General features: G+C 40.0%; 1 protein-coding gene across 2 annotated transcripts; it reads left to right on the forward strand.

Moving 5' to 3' along the window:
* The first annotated feature begins 2,677 nt into the window (after nt 1-2,677).
* On the forward strand, nt 2,678-20,412 carry LOC109061398 (interferon-induced very large GTPase 1-like). Of its 2 annotated transcripts, none has more exons than XM_042719401.1 (5): nt 2,678-2,856; nt 4,670-4,875; nt 4,978-5,607; nt 6,559-6,629; nt 15,051-20,412. In XM_042719401.1, the coding sequence occupies exons 1-5, from the start codon at nt 2,828-2,830 to the stop codon at nt 19,842-19,844; spliced, it is 5,730 nt and encodes a 1,909-aa protein (XP_042575335.1). In that variant the 5' UTR covers nt 2,678-2,827; the 3' UTR covers nt 19,845-20,412. The 2 variants fall into 2 exon arrangements, with proteins under 2 accessions (XP_042575335.1, XP_042575336.1); XM_042719402.1 differs by having other exon boundaries at nt 6,562-6,629.

Below are 20,412 nucleotides of genomic sequence, written 5' to 3' on the forward strand. Positions count from 1 at the left end.
GTTGTTTCTGTGATGTACTGAAATATAATTACAAGCACTTCATACATTTCAAAGGCTTTTATCGACAATTACATGACATTTATGCAAAGAGTCAGTATTTGCAGTGTTGGCCCTTCTTTTTCAGGACCTCTGCAATTCGACTGGGCATGCTTTCAATCAACTTCTGGGCCAAATCCTGACTGATAGCAACCCATTCTTTCATAATAACTTGGAGTTTGTCAGAATTTGTGGGTTTTTGTTTGTCCACCCGCCTCTTGAGGATTGACCACAAGTTCTCAATGGGATTAAGATCTGGGGAGTTTCCAGGCCATGGACCCAAAATATGAGAATATGACTTTGCCCCAGTCCCCAGCAGTCCATTTACTATACTTTCTGCAGAAGATCAATCTGTCCCCTGGTGTTTTTTTTGGAGAGAAGTGGCTTCTTTGCTGCCCTTCTTGACACCAGGCCATCTTCCAAAAGTCTTGGCCTCACTGTGCGTGCAGATGCGCTCACACCTGCCTGCTGCCATTCCTGAGCAAGCTCTGCACTGGTGGCACTCCGATCCTGGCACTTGCTGGACTTTCTTGGACGCCCTGAAGCCTTCTTTACAAGAATTGAACCTCTTTCCTTGAAGTTCTTGGTGAACCTATAAATTGTTGATTTAGGTGCAATCTTAGTAGCCACAATATCCTTGCCTGTGAAGCCATTTTTTATGCGACGCAATGATGGCTGCACGCGTTTCTTTGCAGGTCACCATGGTTAACAATGGAAGAACAATGATTTCAAGCATCACCCTCCTTTTAACATGTCAAGTCTGCCATTCTAACCCAATCAGCCTGACATAATGATCTCCAGCCTTGTGCTCGTCAACATTCTCACCTGAGTTAACAAGATGATTACTGAAATGATCTCAGCAGGTCCTTTAATGACAGCAATGAAATGCAGTGGAAAGGTTTTTTTGGGATTAAGTTAATTTTCATGGCAAAGAAGGACTATGCAATTCATCTGTTCACTCTTCATAACATTCTGGAGTATATGCAAATTGCTATTATAAAAACTTAAGCAGCAACTTTTCCAATTTCCAATATTTATGTAATTCTCAAAACTTTTGGCCACGACTGTAGGTGGCTTATTCGTTCGAATGACCACACATAACCCCACCCCCTAAACCTAACCCTCACAGAAATCATGCTAAATTATGATTTATTGAGCATATACATTTTACGTGCACGTCCGTTCTCTGGGATCGAACCCATGATAGCATGATTGCATATCAAGGTATAACGCTATAATCAACCAACTGAGCTACACGAAACGCAAATCACAGTGCAAATAAAAGAGTACAAAACATTAATATGAAAACAACCTTTTGCCGATAGGGGCGCAATTGTAGCATACGCTCTGATGGGTCGTATTTCAGGGATTTGGACAAACGACCTATACGAGCGTATTAGTTGGAGGACAGGTTGGAGCCGGTTCTGGTGGTCAACTTTTATCCATCAATGTGAGACATGCAACACCCAGAAACCATCGCGCCTTCAACCAGCAGTTCTGCTGCAACCATTACCCATCCCACAGTGTCCATGGTCCCATATTGTGATTGACTTTATCACAGATCTCCCAGCTTCCAATGGTTACACCACCATCCTCACCGTCATCGACCGTTTCTCTAAAGCCTGCCGACTGATCCCTCTAACTAAACTCCCGATGGCCATGGTTTTAGGGTCTGCCTGAGGATATTGTGTCCAACAGAGGACCCCGGGGTATCATCCACAGGCTAATGGTCAGGTCGAGAGACTCAATCAAGAGCTTACTCGCTTCCTAAGGTCGTATTGCTATAAAAACAAAAAGGATTGGAATCGCTTCATAATGTTGGCGGAGTATGCCCATAACTCCCTCCGTAAGTGGTGTTCCTGTGCTGTGCATTTATTGAATGAGCACTGTGTGATGTCCGAACTGATTGCACTGTATCTTACGTATTCACTGTATTTTATGTAAAATCATTTTCTATTTTAACTGTTTTAAATTCATTTTAAATAAGCCGATTTTTAAATCATTTTCAAATTTTTAAAATTGCTTGTTTTTTGTTTTTTAATTATTTTTCTTCATGATTATTTTACTTTCTTTATGTAAAGCACTTTGAATTACCATTGTGTACGAAATGTACTATATAAATAAACTTGCCTTGCCTTGCCTTGCCTAGTAACAACTCAGTTAAAAATAATCAATTTGAAAAATACTCTAAAGTGCTTGTTATATCTGTAAACCTCTTCATGTAAAAAAGTTGCCTCTTTACTGCATTCATTCACACCTTATGCAGGCATGTCAATGATTTGTATTCATCTTGAACTTGAATATATTGTTTTTACTCCCCAGGATGGAAATGTTGTTTAACCGGTAAGTCAAAAAAAGAAGACAAGTTGCTGACAACTTAAATTTTCAACAACTTTAAAGTCACGTAAAGGTTTTATGTTGAAAGGCACTGGATCTCATTGACTACATTTGTGTGTAAACTTGTGAGAAAACATTTTCACGTAAAAATCATGATCTGTCACCGTTACAACATTTTTCAGGACTTTTCTCCATTTAGAACCAACTGGGCCACATAAACAAAAATCCTCTTTCCAATTGGACATGAAATAAAAGGCATGGAATTATGAAAGAATTAGACCAAGTTTAGGACAGTCAAGGAAAACACTTTCACTTTCTGATGTATCATGTGATTTGAAGGAACAGAGTTTTTTTTTTATTTTTTTTATTTTTTTTTTTATTTTTTTTTTACAGGTGTTTATATAAAGTACTACAGAAAATTTTCATAGCATTTTGGCATTCAGGAAATGGACAGATGACACACAGAGAGACGTCCACACTCAGGTTTGTTTTAATTGCTAAGATAATTTGCATTAGCTTCACTCCAAAAAACACTGGGTTAAAAACAACCCAAAATTGGTTCTTTTTAACTCAAGGGCTGGGTAAATATAGGACATTTGAGGTTCATATTACCCAGCAAATTGGGTTGTTTATTTAACCCATCATGATGGGTTGATTTAACACTGCAAATGGGTTGATTCATTTTTATTATAATAGCCTACTATCTTTTTTATTATTATTATTTTTTTTTACTTTATACAATGAAATAATGTTTAGGATTAACTTAAATCATCTAAACTTTAGTAAAATACTCCACAACCATGGTTTGCATGATAACTTCCTTTATTTTATTTTATTTTATTTATCATTTACAGCATTGTTTATATCGTTTTTATGTAGGCTATATTGCCTATTTCAACTAGTTTAACAAACATTAGAAGTAAAAATGAAACATTAAACAGAAGTAAATCACTTGTAATCGACCACTCTTTGTAATTCTGTTTCCACCGTAACGGCGCTGATTCTCGTGCCCGAGATGCAGTCGTGTTCGGTGGGGAATTGCTCAAGGACAAGTCCGCCGCACTGCGTTTTACTTATCGCAGAAATATACTGCGACTGCCTTTACCCAAAAACGAACAATAAACATCTTTGAGGAAATATTTTGACATACAGAGTATTTGTATTCTGTATCTTTATGAATAAAATCGTTTATTGTATGCAAAGCATCAGGCTTTTTCATTACGCGATAAGACCGACGTGAGTGACATTCGTTTAGGGGATTAACACCGCGCGCCTGTATGTTGCTCTGCATCAAATTGAACGATGTACAACACAGTAACGACTTTATATATAAAATAAAATGTAGGCCTACACAAATCTGTATTTTACCGACGAAATGCATCAATTCGGTGGCGCTTAGAAGTGCTCTCTACAGAAGAGAAGGCACAATAACTCAATAAATAACTCAGCCGCTGGGTTACGTCTGACCCAGGATCTGAATAACACAAAAACTACTCAAACATTGGGTTGTTAATATGACTGACCCAGGAGCAGGGTAACACACACACACACACACACACACACACACACACACACACACACACACACACACACACACACACACACACACACACACACAAAACTACCCAAACACTGAAAAAATAATCCCAAAAAAATGATCCAAACGATCCGGTAATAACAATAGTAATAATAATAATAATAATAAATTAATAGTAATAATAAAGCTTTTAAGAAAGCATTTGAGCTATATGTAAAACTGACCACATTTTGGAAAGGAATCAGTGAATTATTGGAGATTAGACAGCCTTTATTTCTTCAAGCTGTAAATCCTGTTAGACTGCATCTGCAACTATCTCCAGAGTTACTTATTTGGATGGTTCTTTTTTTTTCTTATGTTGTATTGTGTAATATTAAATGATAATAAAAGGAAATGCCCTTTTGATTTACTTGAGTAGATTTATTTGAGAGATATTGTATTTTACTGCTAATCTTTTAAATCTTTGTCTGTCACAAAAACTTTTTTTTTCATTTGCTAATGAAATAAGGGATTTTGCATAAGAGATTTATTGAAACAGACAGTACACTATACGCATCATGAATAAGTGAGTTACAAGCTAAACAAACAAAGTAACAGGCTATAGACACTTCCTACCCAATGTAAATGTAGGTGACAAACTGTTGTATTGCCGTCTTCTCATGGCTGATTGAGTGTGAGTTACTTCATTTACACCATCAACCACTTATGAATGAATACTATCACCATTGTGTTGTGTATTACCTCTGCGTTTCTTTCCAGTGATGCAATGACGGATCCAAATCTTTCCATGGGCATTTCTGTAGAGAAAGATTGTCTTCCTGTAATGGAATGGCAGAACAGCAAAGACGATATCTTCCTAACTCAACACAATTCATATCTAGAGGTAGACAAGCTTATTCAGTCTAAACAAAATAGATATGGAGAAAGCAACTTGAGTGACTCAGATTCAACACTCCAAAGCATGGGTAAGAAAATCTGATTTTTTTTTTCTTTGCAATGCTGAATTAGATGTGCTTTTATGTTGTGGTGCACTGTGTTTAAGTACATGTCTTTGATGTTTCGTCAAGATAACATATTTCCCAATCTGACCATTGTTTCAACTGGAAACTCTGGGGCTGTTCTTTTTGGACATGAAAACATTCTACTTGGAGAGAAACAACCAAATATTGAAAATGCAGAAACACCCAGGATCGTTGCCGCACAGAAGAAGATAGCAGAACTTTATGTATCTGTGATCAATATGACTGGCTTACATGAGGCTGAACTTTACCTGGACTCTGTTAATAATGTCATTGGTCAAGTAGTAAATGAAAATAAAATCCATGCCTTCATTTTTATTGTGCGGCTGGGTCAGTTAACAGATGCTGATAAGATGGCTCTTGAATGGCTACAGAGAGTGTTTGGTGACAAAGTTCTTCAGTTTGTGGTGATTCTCTTCACATACGAGACAAAAGAAGAGTGTGATACTATAAAAGATTATCTACAGAACAACCCTGTTATGGAGCAGTTGCTGGAGAAATGTGGAGGTAGATATCACACCTGTAACAAGATGATGAACAGCCCATCAGAGATGAGTGAATTGATAAATAAGATTAAGCAACTGTTTAATATGAATCAAGAGCAGTGCTACACTGGAGAGATGTTCAACACCATGTTAAGAGAGACAGAAGCTCAACAAAACCCTCTATGTGAAAATGGTGAGCAAGAAAACAGATTTAGCTTCCGTGATGTTCACATTTTGTTTCTTGTATGGTGTTTTCAATTTCCATACAGTTGTAGGATCAAATATAGGCCTACTTGTACACATAGATCTGCAAAAACCTACAGAATATCAATTTACAGGTTGAATCAAAGTATTACTCTTAAAACTTAAAGTGTAACTAAACCCCTGGTCAGAGCCTGACTCCACCCACTGGAAATATTTGAAAAATTCTGAAAAGTGGCCAGAGCACAGCAGAGATACAGGGGACGAACCGAGGGCGGGGCTAAGCGGGTGGGGCGTGAACCTGAGACCCGCAGTGACGGATTAATTGACAGCTGCTGTCAGAGTCGCTAAAATGGAGAGTGACTGTAGTGACACAAGTAGCTTTGCAACAGAGCGTTCATGCTGGCTCAAACTGCGGTCTTAACTCCCGCACTGCGATCAGCATCTGACTCGCAACAGTGATTTGACGGAACAAGATGGTTTTATACTGCCAAGGGCGTGGTGAGCTGGAAACTGCTTACGTCACCTGCCACCGCTTACATCACGTACCACCGCAAACATCCAATAGGAAAAATCAACTGCAGTAGCCACCGTTCAACCTGAAGAGGGCAGCACTCAGACGTTTTTACACCATATATTGTAGAATTAAAACACTTTATACTCAAATGTCAAAAAAGTTACTTGAATCAATGAACAGCACTAATAAAGCCCCATTCCTACAGATCATTAACTAAAAAAAGTTGGTTTAGGGTTTAGTTACCCTTTAAAAGTTACTTTGTAGGAGAACATTTCACATTTGAAGTGAGAGGCAGGTGCACACAGTGTTCCAACTTAACTTCTTGAGTGTTAAGTCAAATAGTAATACTATTTAGTACAATATTCATTATCTAAACTGTTTAAATACCTTTTTTTAAATTACATGCTTTTTTCTGCTTCCTTTAAGAAGATGAGCCCACAGTCAATAAAGAAAGAAAGGAAGATGCTACAACATCAAAGGCTGGATTAAAACATAGGGTGAGTGCACATTTGAAGTATTGGCTGTTATAATAAACTTACTGCACTGCATTTATTTATTTATTTATTGTAGTTTAATGGTAAATGTGTTACCGGGCTCAATATCCTTCATAGGTCTGAATATAAAAAGATGAACATGGACAAAATATTGGTAGATGATGGTCAAAATATTGATGGTTGTTTGAAGGTGCTTACCAGCTAGCCTGACGTTTTCAGGAAAAATTAGTTTTCAGCTACCAAAATAAACTAACGAATTTTCCGGAAAACTTCCTTCAAGCTACCATTGGTCCATGATGATTAATGGGGGGTGTGCTCTGGGACTCTTGTCACTCATTTCTTCACTTGGTTCATCAACATCACATTTGAAGTGATGGAAGGCGTGTTTTTGTTTTTGTTATTTTTGAATATGTATTCACCCCTCAGCAAAAAAACGAAAAAGAACATTGCTGTATATATCAGTGCCTTAAAAATGGTGTCTAATTAATATACAAACATGCCAGGTTCTACAGATGATGATGCGATCTAGGAAAACCCAACACATTGTGAATTTTTTATTTTTTACTTTTTAAGGTTTTTGATACCATATGAAAGCTATTTTCAAGCCCTTTCCAAAACTGGGTTCATTTTGTCCATAGCTTGAACGTAACAAAAGTCTGAAGTTGGCTGAAAGCTATGGTTTTCCAGAATGGAATTTTGGGGTAAAAAACTTAAACTGAGACGGGTTTCACTTTCACGTCTACTTAATGATTGCTGTCTGTCTATCAGGAGCGCTATGCTGCATCTGTAGGAGCCAAATGTAATGTTAAACCACTAGATGGAGGTGTGGAAGGGGAGGAGTTAGTGTATGTCATATGATATTTAAACCCTCATGGTTGTGTGTGTGGGGAGGGCAACAGGTGGCGGGAATACATGGTTCTTACCATATCCTAAGATCCATTGAACCATGAATCCACGTATTTATTCTAAGCTGTATTTCTTTCATTAAATGAACAAAGAAAGAAACGGATTATGGATGGACAATGACTTTATTTCCAATTTATGAGTAAAGAACATCTTATCACTTTGCTGTTCCTGGGTGGTTAGGATGCCACCACTGCATCATTACACAAACTGACTAACGTTACCCTAAAGAGGACAGTTTCCGTTGTTCATCATTATGGGCGTGATCTCTGAACTTTTGATCACCCCTTGTATGTTTAGATAGCACGAATAATGTAGCTTATAGTTTACATTTAGAAAAGCGAGCGCAGCGCACCTGTGCATATAACAGACTGTCATCGGACTTCTCCTCTTTAGTAACATCATCATCCGATCCTTCATCTCTAGACGTGAAATAAGTCTGGATGTGGACTGGCGGGAAATGTGCATTGATACACCTTTATTATATATTTTACGTGGTTTATTTTGATAGGTTAACTGTTTTTGTGGTGTTAAGAGAAAGCACCTCTGCAGTGTTTATCGCCGTGATCATCATAAGTTTGCTTCAATCTTAATATACTATTTTCAGCTTTTAATGTGGAAAGTTCCTCATACTCCACTTTAAGGGCTAATAATTTTTAAGTTGTTTGGATTTATCTATATTTCAAAAAAATTCTAAATCTCTGATTTCAGTATTCAAATTAATCATCTTTTGTTAAAACTGATTAAATTTAGAGCTAGTATAGCCAATCATTTGGCCCCTAATATATGCCTTAAAGGCTTCCCATTGAATAGTCGCAGAAGTCTGATCAGTATTTGTTGCGGAGTACAAGTCTATTTGTTCACCAACAAATTTAATGAAGTCAGGGTTCTGAAGCCAATTAGGGTGCAGGTGCCATCAAGGTGAACCTTTTGTTAATTTTGAATCCATATAAAATAATGAAGTGGGAGAATGATCTGATAAAACAGCACTATCATATATACAGCTGTCTATATTCGCAAGGAAAGAACTTGGAATTAAGAAATAATCTATCCGTGAAGAGGTTTTAGACAATTATGAAAAAAAGAATATTCCTTTTTTGATGGATTTAATGTTCTCCAAGGGTCTCATAAATTTATATCTTTCATAAACTGTTTACTTTTTTCCTGGTTTGAGAGTGAGAGATATCCAGTGCCGAAGAGCAGTCAAGCAGCCGGTCCAGAGTGCAGTTAAAGTCACCTGCTATTATAACTATACCTGGATGAGAGAATAGAAGCATGAAAAAGATTTTCAAAAAATGTTGGGTTATCCTCATTTGGCCCATAAATATTAACCAGATTAACAACTTTACTCATATAGGTTGCCTGTACTATCAAATATCTACCGCCCTTGTCTGTAATACTATTATTTACTAAAAAAGGGTGCAGACTAATGGATCAACACCATAACCCCTCTGGAATGAGAAGAATAACATGAAGCCAAGACTTGACCTGGCCATCTTCTTTGCACCTTCGATAGCTCTTCTTTGAGTAAATGAGTCTCCTGTAAAAATACTGTGGAAGATTCCAGTTGTTTAATCCTTGTCATAACTTGTTTAAGCTTAACCATTCTGATCATCCCCCTAACATTCCAAGAGATGAACTTTAGCTTATTTTGTGAGATTTTCTTTAAATTGGGATAGATTGTACATCTTTATATACATGTGTTTATCAAATAATGTTTTGATGTGGTAGTTAACCAAAATATCTGCCCGATTAAGGTGTAATTATTAAAAAAACAAGACCAAAATAAAAAAAAAACCTGTCATGAACAAGTTAACTTAGCTGTTCACCCAAACAAAACAGCCTGACCCCTTTGCCCTACCCACTTTAACACCTTGGGATACAGTTATGTCCCAACTCTGATCCAATATAAAAAAGGGAGCAGTTAAAGAAAACTAAGCGATTAGCTAAATACATCAATTGTGTGAAACTCTTGCCATCATTCTGTGAATTTATGAACATTAACCCCAGAAAGTTCTTTCAAATTATATAGTTGAACTCTTAAAAGAAAATAGACATTTACAATGCGTCTAATTCTCTTATCCACTACCGCATTGGCTACTGTCATTGCGTAAAAAAAATTATAGAATAACCACATTATTCCCAGCAAAAAACAAGACATCTACATATCAAAAGTGAAAAACAATCATTTTGGCTGGGCATTTTTAAACAGGGAAAGCACTTGTTTCACAGTTAACTAGAATGGTTCCCTGAGAATAGGGAACGAGACGTTGCGTCCTCTAGAGGGCGCTATGGGAACGCTGTCAGCATTGCCAGTGCCTGAAGCATGAATGAAAAAATGACAATGAACTTGACATTGGCAGGCGGAAGCCTATGACGTAAGCTAATGAGCGACTGCGGATATAAAAGGGCACTTGTAGAACGCATCACCCTCTTTTTTTGTCTGAGGAGACACGGCATGATTCCGAAGCATGGCAAAGAGACGCAGCATCTCGTTCCCTATTCTCAGGGAACCATGGTTACATGCGTATCCTGAGACGTTCCCTTTTGAAAGGGAACTCCACGCTGCGTCCTCTAGAGGGCGATATGGGAACGGTACACCAACACCGCCATGCTGAGGGAAAAGTGCCTAGGTAACCATTTCCCCAAGTCAGGACTTTAGGAACAGCATCCCTACTAGCGAAACGCTAGGCTTTACGTGCAGGCTCACGCTCAATCATCATAGACTAACTCACCGTCCAAGGTCTGGAGCTCTAAGAGTGGAGGTCTCAGTATTTACAAATCTCTAAAGCGAGAGGAGACCCAGCTACACTCCACGGCAGCGGCAGGTAGTGACTACTGCCTAGGCGGAGCTCTGGGGAGCGGAGGCTTCAGCAAGATGACTCTAAAATGAGAGGAAAGCTACGACGCTCAACCCTGCAGGGGAGCTCTTAAGAGTGGAGGCCTCGGCATAACAGCCTGACAACACTCAGTGCTAAAGACAGTCAGCGAGGCTCACAGAAAAAGAAGCCTACATACCAATACATACCGTTCCCTTTCGAAAGGGAACTCCACGCTGCGTCCTCTAGAGGGCGATATGGGAACGGTATACCAACACCGCCATGCTGAGGGAAAAGTGCCTAGGTAACCATTTCCCCAAGTCAGGACTTCAGGAACAGCATCCCTACTAGCGAAACGCTAGGCTTTACGTGCAGGCTCACGCTCAATCATCATAGACTAGCTCACCGTCCAAGTCTGGAGCTCTAAGAGTGGAGGTCTCAGTATTTACGAATCTCTAAAGCGAGAGGAGACCCAGCTACACTCCACGGCAGCGGCAGGTAGTGACTACTGCCTAGGCGGAGCTCTGGGGAGCGGAGGCTTCAGCAAGATGACTCTCTAAAACGAGAGGAAAGCTACGACGCTCAACCCTGCAGGGGAGCTCTTAAGAGTGGAGGCCTCGGCATAACAGCCTGCCAACACTCAGTGCTAAAGACAGTCAGCGAGGCTCACAGAAAAAGGAGCCTACATACCAATAGTACTGTTTTAGCAGAGCTCTGGGGAGTGGCGGCTCCAGCAGAATGACTCTGAAAATGAGAGGAAGCCTACCATGCTCAACCCTCTTAGAGAAGCTCTTAAGAGTGGAGGCCTGAGCATGACAACTCTCTAGAGTGAGAGGAGGCCTGACAACACTCAACGCTAAAGACAGTTGGCGAGGCTCAGAAAAGAAGAGCCTACCTACCAATATTACAGTCCAAGGGGAGCTAAGGAGAGCGTAGACTCCAGCAGAATGACTCTCTACATGAGAGGAAACCTACCATGCTCAATCCTGGTAGGGGAGCTCTTAAGAGTGGACCGCCTCAGCCTAGCCACACTCAACCTCAAAGGCAGTAGTGAGTTCTCTACTGCCTAGGCGGAGCTCTGAAGAGCGAAGGCTTCAGCAGGATGACTCTCTTAAACGAGAGGAAGCCTAACGCTCAACCCTCTCAGAGAAGCTCTTAAGAGTGGAGGCCTCAGCATGACGACTCTCTAAAGCTAGAGGAGACCTAGCCACACTCAGCGTCAAGGCAGTTAGTGAGGCTCAGTAGAAGAGCCTACACCCCTCTACTGCCTAGGCGGAGCTCTGGGGAGTGGAGGATTCAGCAGAATGACTCTCTAAAACGAGAGGAAATCCATAACGCTCAACCCTGGCAGGGGAGCTCTTAAGAGTGGAGGCCTCAACATAACGACTCTCTAAAGCGAGAGGAGACCTGGCTACACTCAGCGCCAGAGGCAGTAAGTGAGGCTCAAAAAAGAACCTACAAACTCATATCACTGCCCCTGACGGAGCTCTAAAGAGCGAAGGCTTCAGCAGGATGACTCTCTTAAACGAGAGGAAACCTAACACTCAACCATCTTAGAGAAGCTCTTAAGAGTGGAGGCCTCAGCATGACGACTCTCTAAAACGAGAGGAGACCTGACTACAATCAGCGCTAGAGACAGTTAGCGAGGCTCCCCAAAGAAGAGGAGCCTACCAACCAATATTACTGTCCAAGCGGCGCTATGGAGAGTGGAGGCTTCAGCAGAATGACTCTCTTAAATGAGAGGAAACCTACACAGTCAATTCTAGTTTGAGCTCTTAAGAGTGAAGGCCTCAGCATAACGACTCTCTAAACGAGAGGAGACCTAGCCACACTCAGCGTCAAAGGCAGTTAGTGAGGCTCAGTAGAAGAGCCTACACCCCTATACTGCCTAGGCGGAGCTCTGGGGAGCGGAGGATTCAGCAGAATGACTCTCTAATACGAGAGGAAACCCATAACGCTCAACCCTGGCAGGGGAGCTCTTAAGAGTGGAGGCCTCAGCATAACGACTCTTTAAAGCGAGAGGAGACCTGGCTACACTCAGCGCCAGAGGCAGTAAGCGAGGCTCAAAAAGAGCCTACAAACTCATATCACTGCCCCTGACGGAGCTCTAAAGAGCGAAGGCTTCAGCAGGATGACTCTCTTAAACTAGCTACACTCAGTGCCAGAGGCAGTAAGTGAGGCTCAAAAAAGAGCCTACAAACTCATATCACTGCCCCTGACGGAGCTCTAAAGAGCGAAGGCTTCAGCAGGATGACTCTCTTAAATGAGAGGAAGCCTAACACTCAACCCTCTTAGAGAAGCTCTTAAGAGTGGAGGCCTCAGCATGACGACCCTCAGGAGCGAGAGGAGGCCTGACAACACTCAGAGCTAAAGACAGTTAGTTAGGCTCACAAAAAAGTAGCCTACAAACCAATAGTGCTTTCTAAGCGGAGCTATGGAGAGCGGAGGCTTCAGCAGGATAACACTCTTAAACGAGAGGAAGCCTACCAACAACCACCTAGTTGAGGAGCTCTTAAGAGTGTAGGTCTCAACGTAATGTTTCTCTAAACGAGAGAGGACCTGACTACTCAATGCTAGACGCAGTTAGTGAGGCTCACATAGAGCCTACATACTAGTTCTGTCTAAGCGGCTCCACAGAGCTCCGTTGAGAGAACCAGGAACTGTGAATCTCAGCCTAGCCCCGTCAAGAACCGCTGATCAGGGAGGCTCACAGAGAGCCTCACACCTGGGCTGAGAAGATGAGGAGGCTCAGAGGAGGCTCAAACAAGAGCCTAACAACTCAAAAAAAAAAAAAAACTTGCCTTTTTTTTTTTCAGTCAGGAGCCTCCTTCACCACATTATACACCGTTCCTATTCTAAAAATCTATACAAAAGGAATTCTGGAAGAAAAAAGCATTCCACGTCAGATTCCTTCCATGCCCCGCCTAAAATACCCGTGATCGGCCTGATTAACTGCCTCGGCAGCCGCGAGACCCGAAACGCGGGGGAGAGGCGCTAAATTTTCAAAAGAATCAGGCATTCTCAATGCAATCACCTCTCGCAGCGTGGCTATCTCCCCTGAGAGCTGTACATTCTGATCAAACACTTAATTCCCTCAAGAATCAGGCGAGAACAGAAATCGCCGTGAATGCATCACATTAAGCTTGTTCAACTCCACCGAGAAGCGAACGCGCTCGTGCAAACGCTGGCAAAAACTCGAGTACAGACCTCTGCTCTATTAGTTCCGCGAATGCAACAGTGAGCACTTCCTACTCCCTCGTGAGTCAAACGCACATGCTTAGTACACAAGGCTTGAAGACAAAAAAGAGTGTGATGCATTCTACAAGTGCCCTTTTATATCCGCAGTCGCTCATTAACTTATGTCATAGGCTTCCGCCTGCCAATGTCAAGTTCATTGTCATTTTTTCATTCATGCTTCAGGCACTGGCAACGCTGACAGCGTTCCCATAGCGCCCTCTAGAGGACGCAGCGTGGAGTTCCCTTTCGAAAGGGAACTGACAAACTTCCCTTTAAGTCCTTTATGCTTTAGCTGCACTCTGTATTCCCTTCCCTGAAGCAACTCCACAGATAAATCTGGGAAAAACTTGACCTCTTGTTCACCATACATAATTCTGCCTTTAGGCCTGGCAGCACGCATCACTCGAACTTTATCTTGAAAGTTCGGTATTGTATACGGTATCTGATGAGCTAGTGCAACAAGCATCCTCTTCAGCATCATGCTCCATGACTGGAGTCCAGTTTTGGCTTATCTTTGCGTTATTTTGACGGCATCTTGATTCTTATATCACAACAAAGAGTTAATAAAACTAAATAAAATCGCGTCGGTGAATAAAGAGGATGGTATTCAGGATTTTAAACGAACAACGCCAAGAGCTCACGGAAAAGCGTGCACCTAGTTCGGAGTCATAACCACGCCCCCCGCAATGTGACTCTTTAGTTTGTGATCATGCTGTGCTCATTTCATTCAGAGTTTACACTCATTTGCATATCATACAATATGGCTAAAAATTCATATCAGTTCTGATTAAATGTGGTTTTACACTACTTTTTATTGTCTGAACATGACAAGGAAGCTGTAATAAAAACTTGTTTTCATGACAAATTTTAAATAATCAGTCAAACTGGTTAAGAAATAATAAAATGAATATGTAACAGTACATATATTTAGCAAAATGCTCCTATCTGGAGTTATTTTCCTAGCTGACTAATGAGATTATAGACACTGAATGGCTTTTTTGAGGAAAATTTTACCTTACGTGACATTATTGTTTTCAAGTTGTGTTTGTAACACTGATTGAGCGATTACAAGAGACATGATTCATTTCAGTACACTCTTAAAAATAAAGGTCCATCAAAAGGTTCTTCAAGCGATGACATATGAAGAACCATTTTTGGTTCCACAAAGAACCATTCAGTCAAAGTTTCTTTAAAGAACCACCTCTTTCTTATCTTTTTATAATTTGAACTTTAAACTTTAACTTTAAAACCATGACATCTCTGTTCAACACATGACAAGGAATGAGTGAAAGGGAATCAGTACATACACAAAAATCAATGACTCATGAGACTACTTTAATTAACACATCTGGAACCGATCTTTAAGAGGAAAGCAAACAGAACTAGTTTCAAAGTTCAGTGTCATTTTCATAAAATCTAAGAATGGTCAGATTTGAATGATTGTAAATTTTGATTTATTTAACAGGGAATAAACAAGGACTTGCTAACAGAAGTCGGAACAGATGAATCCCTACAACAAGAGACTGAAAAAATGGGTCTTCTTTTACACAGACTTCATCTTGAAGTAAGGCACCACAATAAACCGAGAACTACAGATGTTCTTCAGTTGACTGCACAGTCACTACATTCACAAGAATCTTGTGATAAGGAGGAGGTGATTCAGACTTTTATACAAAAACTACTGATGATGAACTACAGAGCAAGATACATTAATGTTAAGGCCAATAAACAGCATCATGCACAACAAAGACACAATGAATCTAAAGATCAGAGTGATGTTTTTGATGATATTTTAAAAGATACATCTTTGTCAAACAGAGGAACAATCCAATCTGAGCGAATCCACCCGATGGATGTTCAGATGGCTGTGTTTCATTGTGCTGATGGTTTCCTGAAGCAGCTAATGGTGACTAAACTGTCCCAGTGTCAGTACGCTCTCCCTCTGCTTGTTCCTGATCCATTCACACAGCAGATTGAGTTTCCTCTCTGGACATTCAGACAAATCAACAAGAGCTGGAAGAAGAGAAATACTAACAATGAGACCATCAGTCAATCCCAGCCGATCTACAAGGCACAAACTCCAATGGTGTTTTTCTTCAGGTTTGGATCTTTGTCTTCATCCAAGTCTCAGCTGATGAACAGTCTGATCAATGAGAAACACAACACGTTCTTCCACAGGAACTGCCCAGGCAGCAGCAGAACCAGAGTCCTGATGGATGGAGTGGTGGAGATCGCCTGGTTCTGTCCCTCTGGAACAAATGATGATAAATTCACTGACTGTGTTGCCTTCTGTAATCTACACGGTGATGCAGGAGACCATGAGAAACAGCTGCAGATTCTCACTGAAATGGCCTCAGTCAATGTTGTTCTTCTACCACGACTGGACAGGAACGACGGACATGCAGCAAAGATTCAAAACCTGTACAAAGACAGAATACCACTCATTTTCCTTTTTACAGAAGATGAATCTGAAATAAATGAAATGAGAGAAGGTAAAATCAAAATTGGATTGAAAGACAGAAATCAGGCAGATGTATCTGAAGAACTCAGAAGAGCCATAACAGATTGTCTTTCACAATCATCTTCCACTTTCAGACTTGAAGATGTGACCAAACATTCAGACATCAGAGTAGATGAGGAAGATGACGATGATTGCAGGAGAGGAAGAGAAGCAGCAAAACAATTGATGAGTTTACTGGAAAAGAAAAGTCTGAGAGAAATCAAAGACTCATTTCTGCCTCATCAGGGGAAACTGTGGCGTCAGTGGAGTAAGAAAAACAAAGAACTACATCGACTTCGAGGAGATGAGACAGAAATGGACATAAGTAGAAAACAAACAGAAATTAAGAAAATCCGCCAACAGCAGCATGAATCTGACACCAGCAAGTTCATGACATTTTTTATTAATGAAATTCAATCAGATACTGCAAATAAAAAAATATATTTTCTGAAATGGTTTGAAATCCTCCTGGATGAATATATCTCTGCGGACCTTTCTGCTATACATAACAAATATGACAAAAAGTGGTCAACGGTTGTAAGACTGAAAGAGAATTATGATAAATCTGAGCAACTGATAACTGAGCAAACTGAACTGGATAGAATATCTGAGGAACTTCAAGCTGCAGCCTTGGGTTTGGAGCACATCATGAGGGAGATCGGTCAGATCTATGAATCATGTTCATCAGTGAAGAAGAACAAGAAAGACCTGCAGGTTCACTTCTCTTCTCTCCCGAGTCTTGCAGCAGAGATGATGATCTCTGGATTTCCACTGGAGCTGATGGATGGAGATGCTGCTCATGTTCCTCTGATCTGGATCTCTGCTGTTCTAGATGAACTCATCCAGAAACTGGGAGACCAGAGAGTCTTTGTGCTGTCAGTTTTAGGAATTCAGAGCTCTGGGAAATCCACCATGCTGAACGCCATGTTTGGACTCCAGTTTGCCGTTAGTGCTGGCAGGTGCACCAGAGGAGCTTTCATGCAGCTGGTCAGAGTCTCAGACGAGATGAGAACACAGCTGAACTTTGACTACATTCTGGTTGTTGATACTGAGGGTTTAAATGCTCTAGAACTGGCTGGGAAATCATCAAGAGATCATGACAATGAACTGGCCACATTTGTTGTAGGTCTTGCAAATCTGACCTTGATCAACATCTTTGGAGAAAATCCTGCTGAGATGCAGGACGTTCTTCAGATTGTTGTTCAGGCCTTCATGAGGATGAAGAAGGTCAGACTGAATCCCAGCTGTGTGTTTGTGCATCAGAACGTCTCAGACGTCACAGCAGGAGAAAAAACAAAAGAAGGAAGAAGACGACTACAGGAGAAACTGGATGAGATGACAAAACTTGCTGCTGAAGAGGAAGTGTATGATGCTGAATTTTTCAGTGATGTCATTGCATTTGATGCACAGAGTGATGTAAAATATTTTGCTCATCTCTGGGAGGGAAACTTACCAATGGCACCACCAAACCCAAAGTACTGTGAGAATATTCAAGAACTAAAAAAAAATATCATGTCTCATGCAAGAAAATCAGATAAAATGATGCTGTCCCACTTAAAAATATGTATTAAAGATCTTTGGGAGGCTTTACTGAATGAACGATTTGTTTTCAGCTTCAGAAATTCTCTGGAGATTTCAGCCTACAGGAAACTGGAGACCGAATACAACAAGTGGTCCTGGAGTCTACGCAGTGCCATGATGGAGACTGAGAACAAACTGCACAACAAAATAGAAAATGAAGCAATTCATGAGGTTGAGGAAACTGATCTTAAAAGAGAACTGAAGAAGACAAGTGAAAAAGTGGAAAAATCAATGTCAGAGTTCTTTGACAAAGACAAAGACAAAGATATACTGATTCACTGGAAAGCATCATTTGAAATCAAAATCAAAGATGTTCAGGAAAATATTGCAAGAGAAACAAAGAGAAAATTAAATGAGATTCTTCAACAGCGCGACTTAAAGAAAAAGATTGATGCTCAGAGGACCAATCATGAAAACACTCTCTATGAAAAGAGCAAAGAACTTGCCTTAAAATTAAAAGACAAAGCAAATGATAAAGAAACTCTAAAGAAAGAGTTTGATTTGTACTGGGAACAGTGTGTAAAGAAGATCATCACAGACACTCCTCAAATTAAACACATTGACATATTGACGGATGTAAAAAGGCTTCTCAGTGACGTACATCAGGGATATCTCCCTCTAGACCACAGGAAAGAGGGCACTGAAGACAGTATTTTCAATGTGTTGAGGTTTTCTGAATATGTTATTATCAAAAGGTCTACAAAAAAAGTAATTACAGATGCTGTAATGGATGCTAGCCAAACAGTAAATGCATCATTTGGACATGCTCAGACTTTGTCTCCAGAGGATGAAGACAAATTAAGATCATTAGTCTCTCACATTGTTCAGCAAACAGACAGAATGATTCAGTCATTTAACATTTCAAAGATGGGCTACAACATCAGCACCATTCAACAACTTATAGATTACATCAATAAGAGAGTAAAAGAACATCAGGGAGGATCAGTGAAATATGTGTTCAAGAATGAATTCTTCATGGTTTTGGTTCTTTCAATCTTTAAGAGAGCAAACAAGATGATTGCTGACCAACACAGACTGTTTAGAGAAGCAAATGATCCTGTTCTCTATTTGAAGAGGAGAAGGGAAGAGTACTACAGTATTTTTCAGAAATACTGTCAAGGAGCTGCTTCAGCTGCCATTTTTGGAGAGATCATCTGTCAGAAACTTAAAGAGCCCATTGAGCAGAGTGTCTACAAGAAGACTGCCAGAGATCTGGCAAGTGAAATGAGATCAAACTGTGAATCACTGAATGGAAACAGATCAAATCTGGAGAAACACATCCTGAAGACACTGGCAGAAGAGGAGGATTTTGAGAAATACATGAACTACATTCATGAACCTACGGATCACTTCAAGAGTTTCATCAGAGATGAAGTCACTCAGTACATCACTGATAAGTTCAGTGTCAGTGTTTTACCAAAGATGAAGGAGAACATTGAACTCCTGCAGCAGAAGATCATGAAAGCAGCTCATGAATCTACTGAACATGTTCAAGAGAAGAGTGGAGATGTTGGTTTGTGGTTGAAGAGTTTCACACAGCGGCTCTCAGATGACCTGATCATCTCTGAAAAAGACCTAAGTGGAGTCAAACATGATGATTTTTATGATTTCAGCTCTCTAGAAGATGTGATAAGACAAGAACTTCCTGCTATAATGTCTGACATCAGCAATAGATTCAATACAAATACTTTTCCAGTAAATCTGGACTATAAGTTCAGGCCAGGTGAGCTTCTGATTGATCATTTCTGTCAGTGCTGTTGGGTTCAGTGTCCGTTCTGTAAAGCCATCTGCACCAACACCATAGAAAATCATCCTGGAGATCACAGTGTTTCCTTTCATCGTGTCAGTGGACTAAACGGAATATATTACAATAATACAGATTACCTGTGTGCCCATATCTGCACATCAGCAGTAGCAAGCAGCACTCTCTTTTTTTTCCCCAATGAATCACAAAAAGTCCTCTGGAGAGATTACAGAACAGCAGGAGAAGATTATGCAAAATGGAACATCACTCCTGATCTCTCTGAACTGCCCTACTGGAAGTGGTTTGTGTGCAGATTCCAGAAAGATCTGGAAAAAAAATATAGTAAAACATTTGAGGGACAGGGTAAAATTCCAGCTGAATGGAAAAACTACTCTAAGCAGGATGCTTTAGAGAGCTTGGATAAATACATATAATTGAATTTAAAGTGAAACTTTAAATCTCAGTTCACACAACACAGCAAATAGAAGAATTCAAGTTGTGTTGTTTTTTTTTTTTTTTTTTTCTTCTTATCTGTTGCACAGTCTAGTATCTGTAAAGTGACTTGTGTTAAAAGAATAAATGTTGGAACAAAATGCTTGAGTTTTGAGAAAATAAAGTTTGTTCAGTAATTTTAATAAATGACCTCTCAGTGATGTCATAGAATGTCTGTCTTTATTAATCTTAACACACCAACCAAGATTTGTTTTTCTTCTTCATTAATTGCCTCTTATCCAACACATAACAATTAACACAGTGCCATGCAGTGTCTTTCTAGAGTGACAGGCACAATCAGTGGATATCATCACATCCACTATGCTATAGTTTTATTTTATAACACATCTTTACTTGCACTAGTATAACATTTAAACTCAGTGCTTATGTTTGCACTTTTTATACATTTAATACAAATAATAAACTAAAAAGACATTAACATTTCCATATTGCTATACTTTTAGCAGTTTCTTACAGATTTATATCAGGTTTTTTAATGTGTCTTATAAG

This window comes from Cyprinus carpio, chromosome B3 (genome assembly GCF_018340385.1).
Source record: "Cyprinus carpio isolate SPL01 chromosome B3, ASM1834038v1, whole genome shotgun sequence".
NCBI lineage: Eukaryota > Metazoa > Chordata > Actinopteri > Cypriniformes > Cyprinidae > Cyprinus > Cyprinus carpio.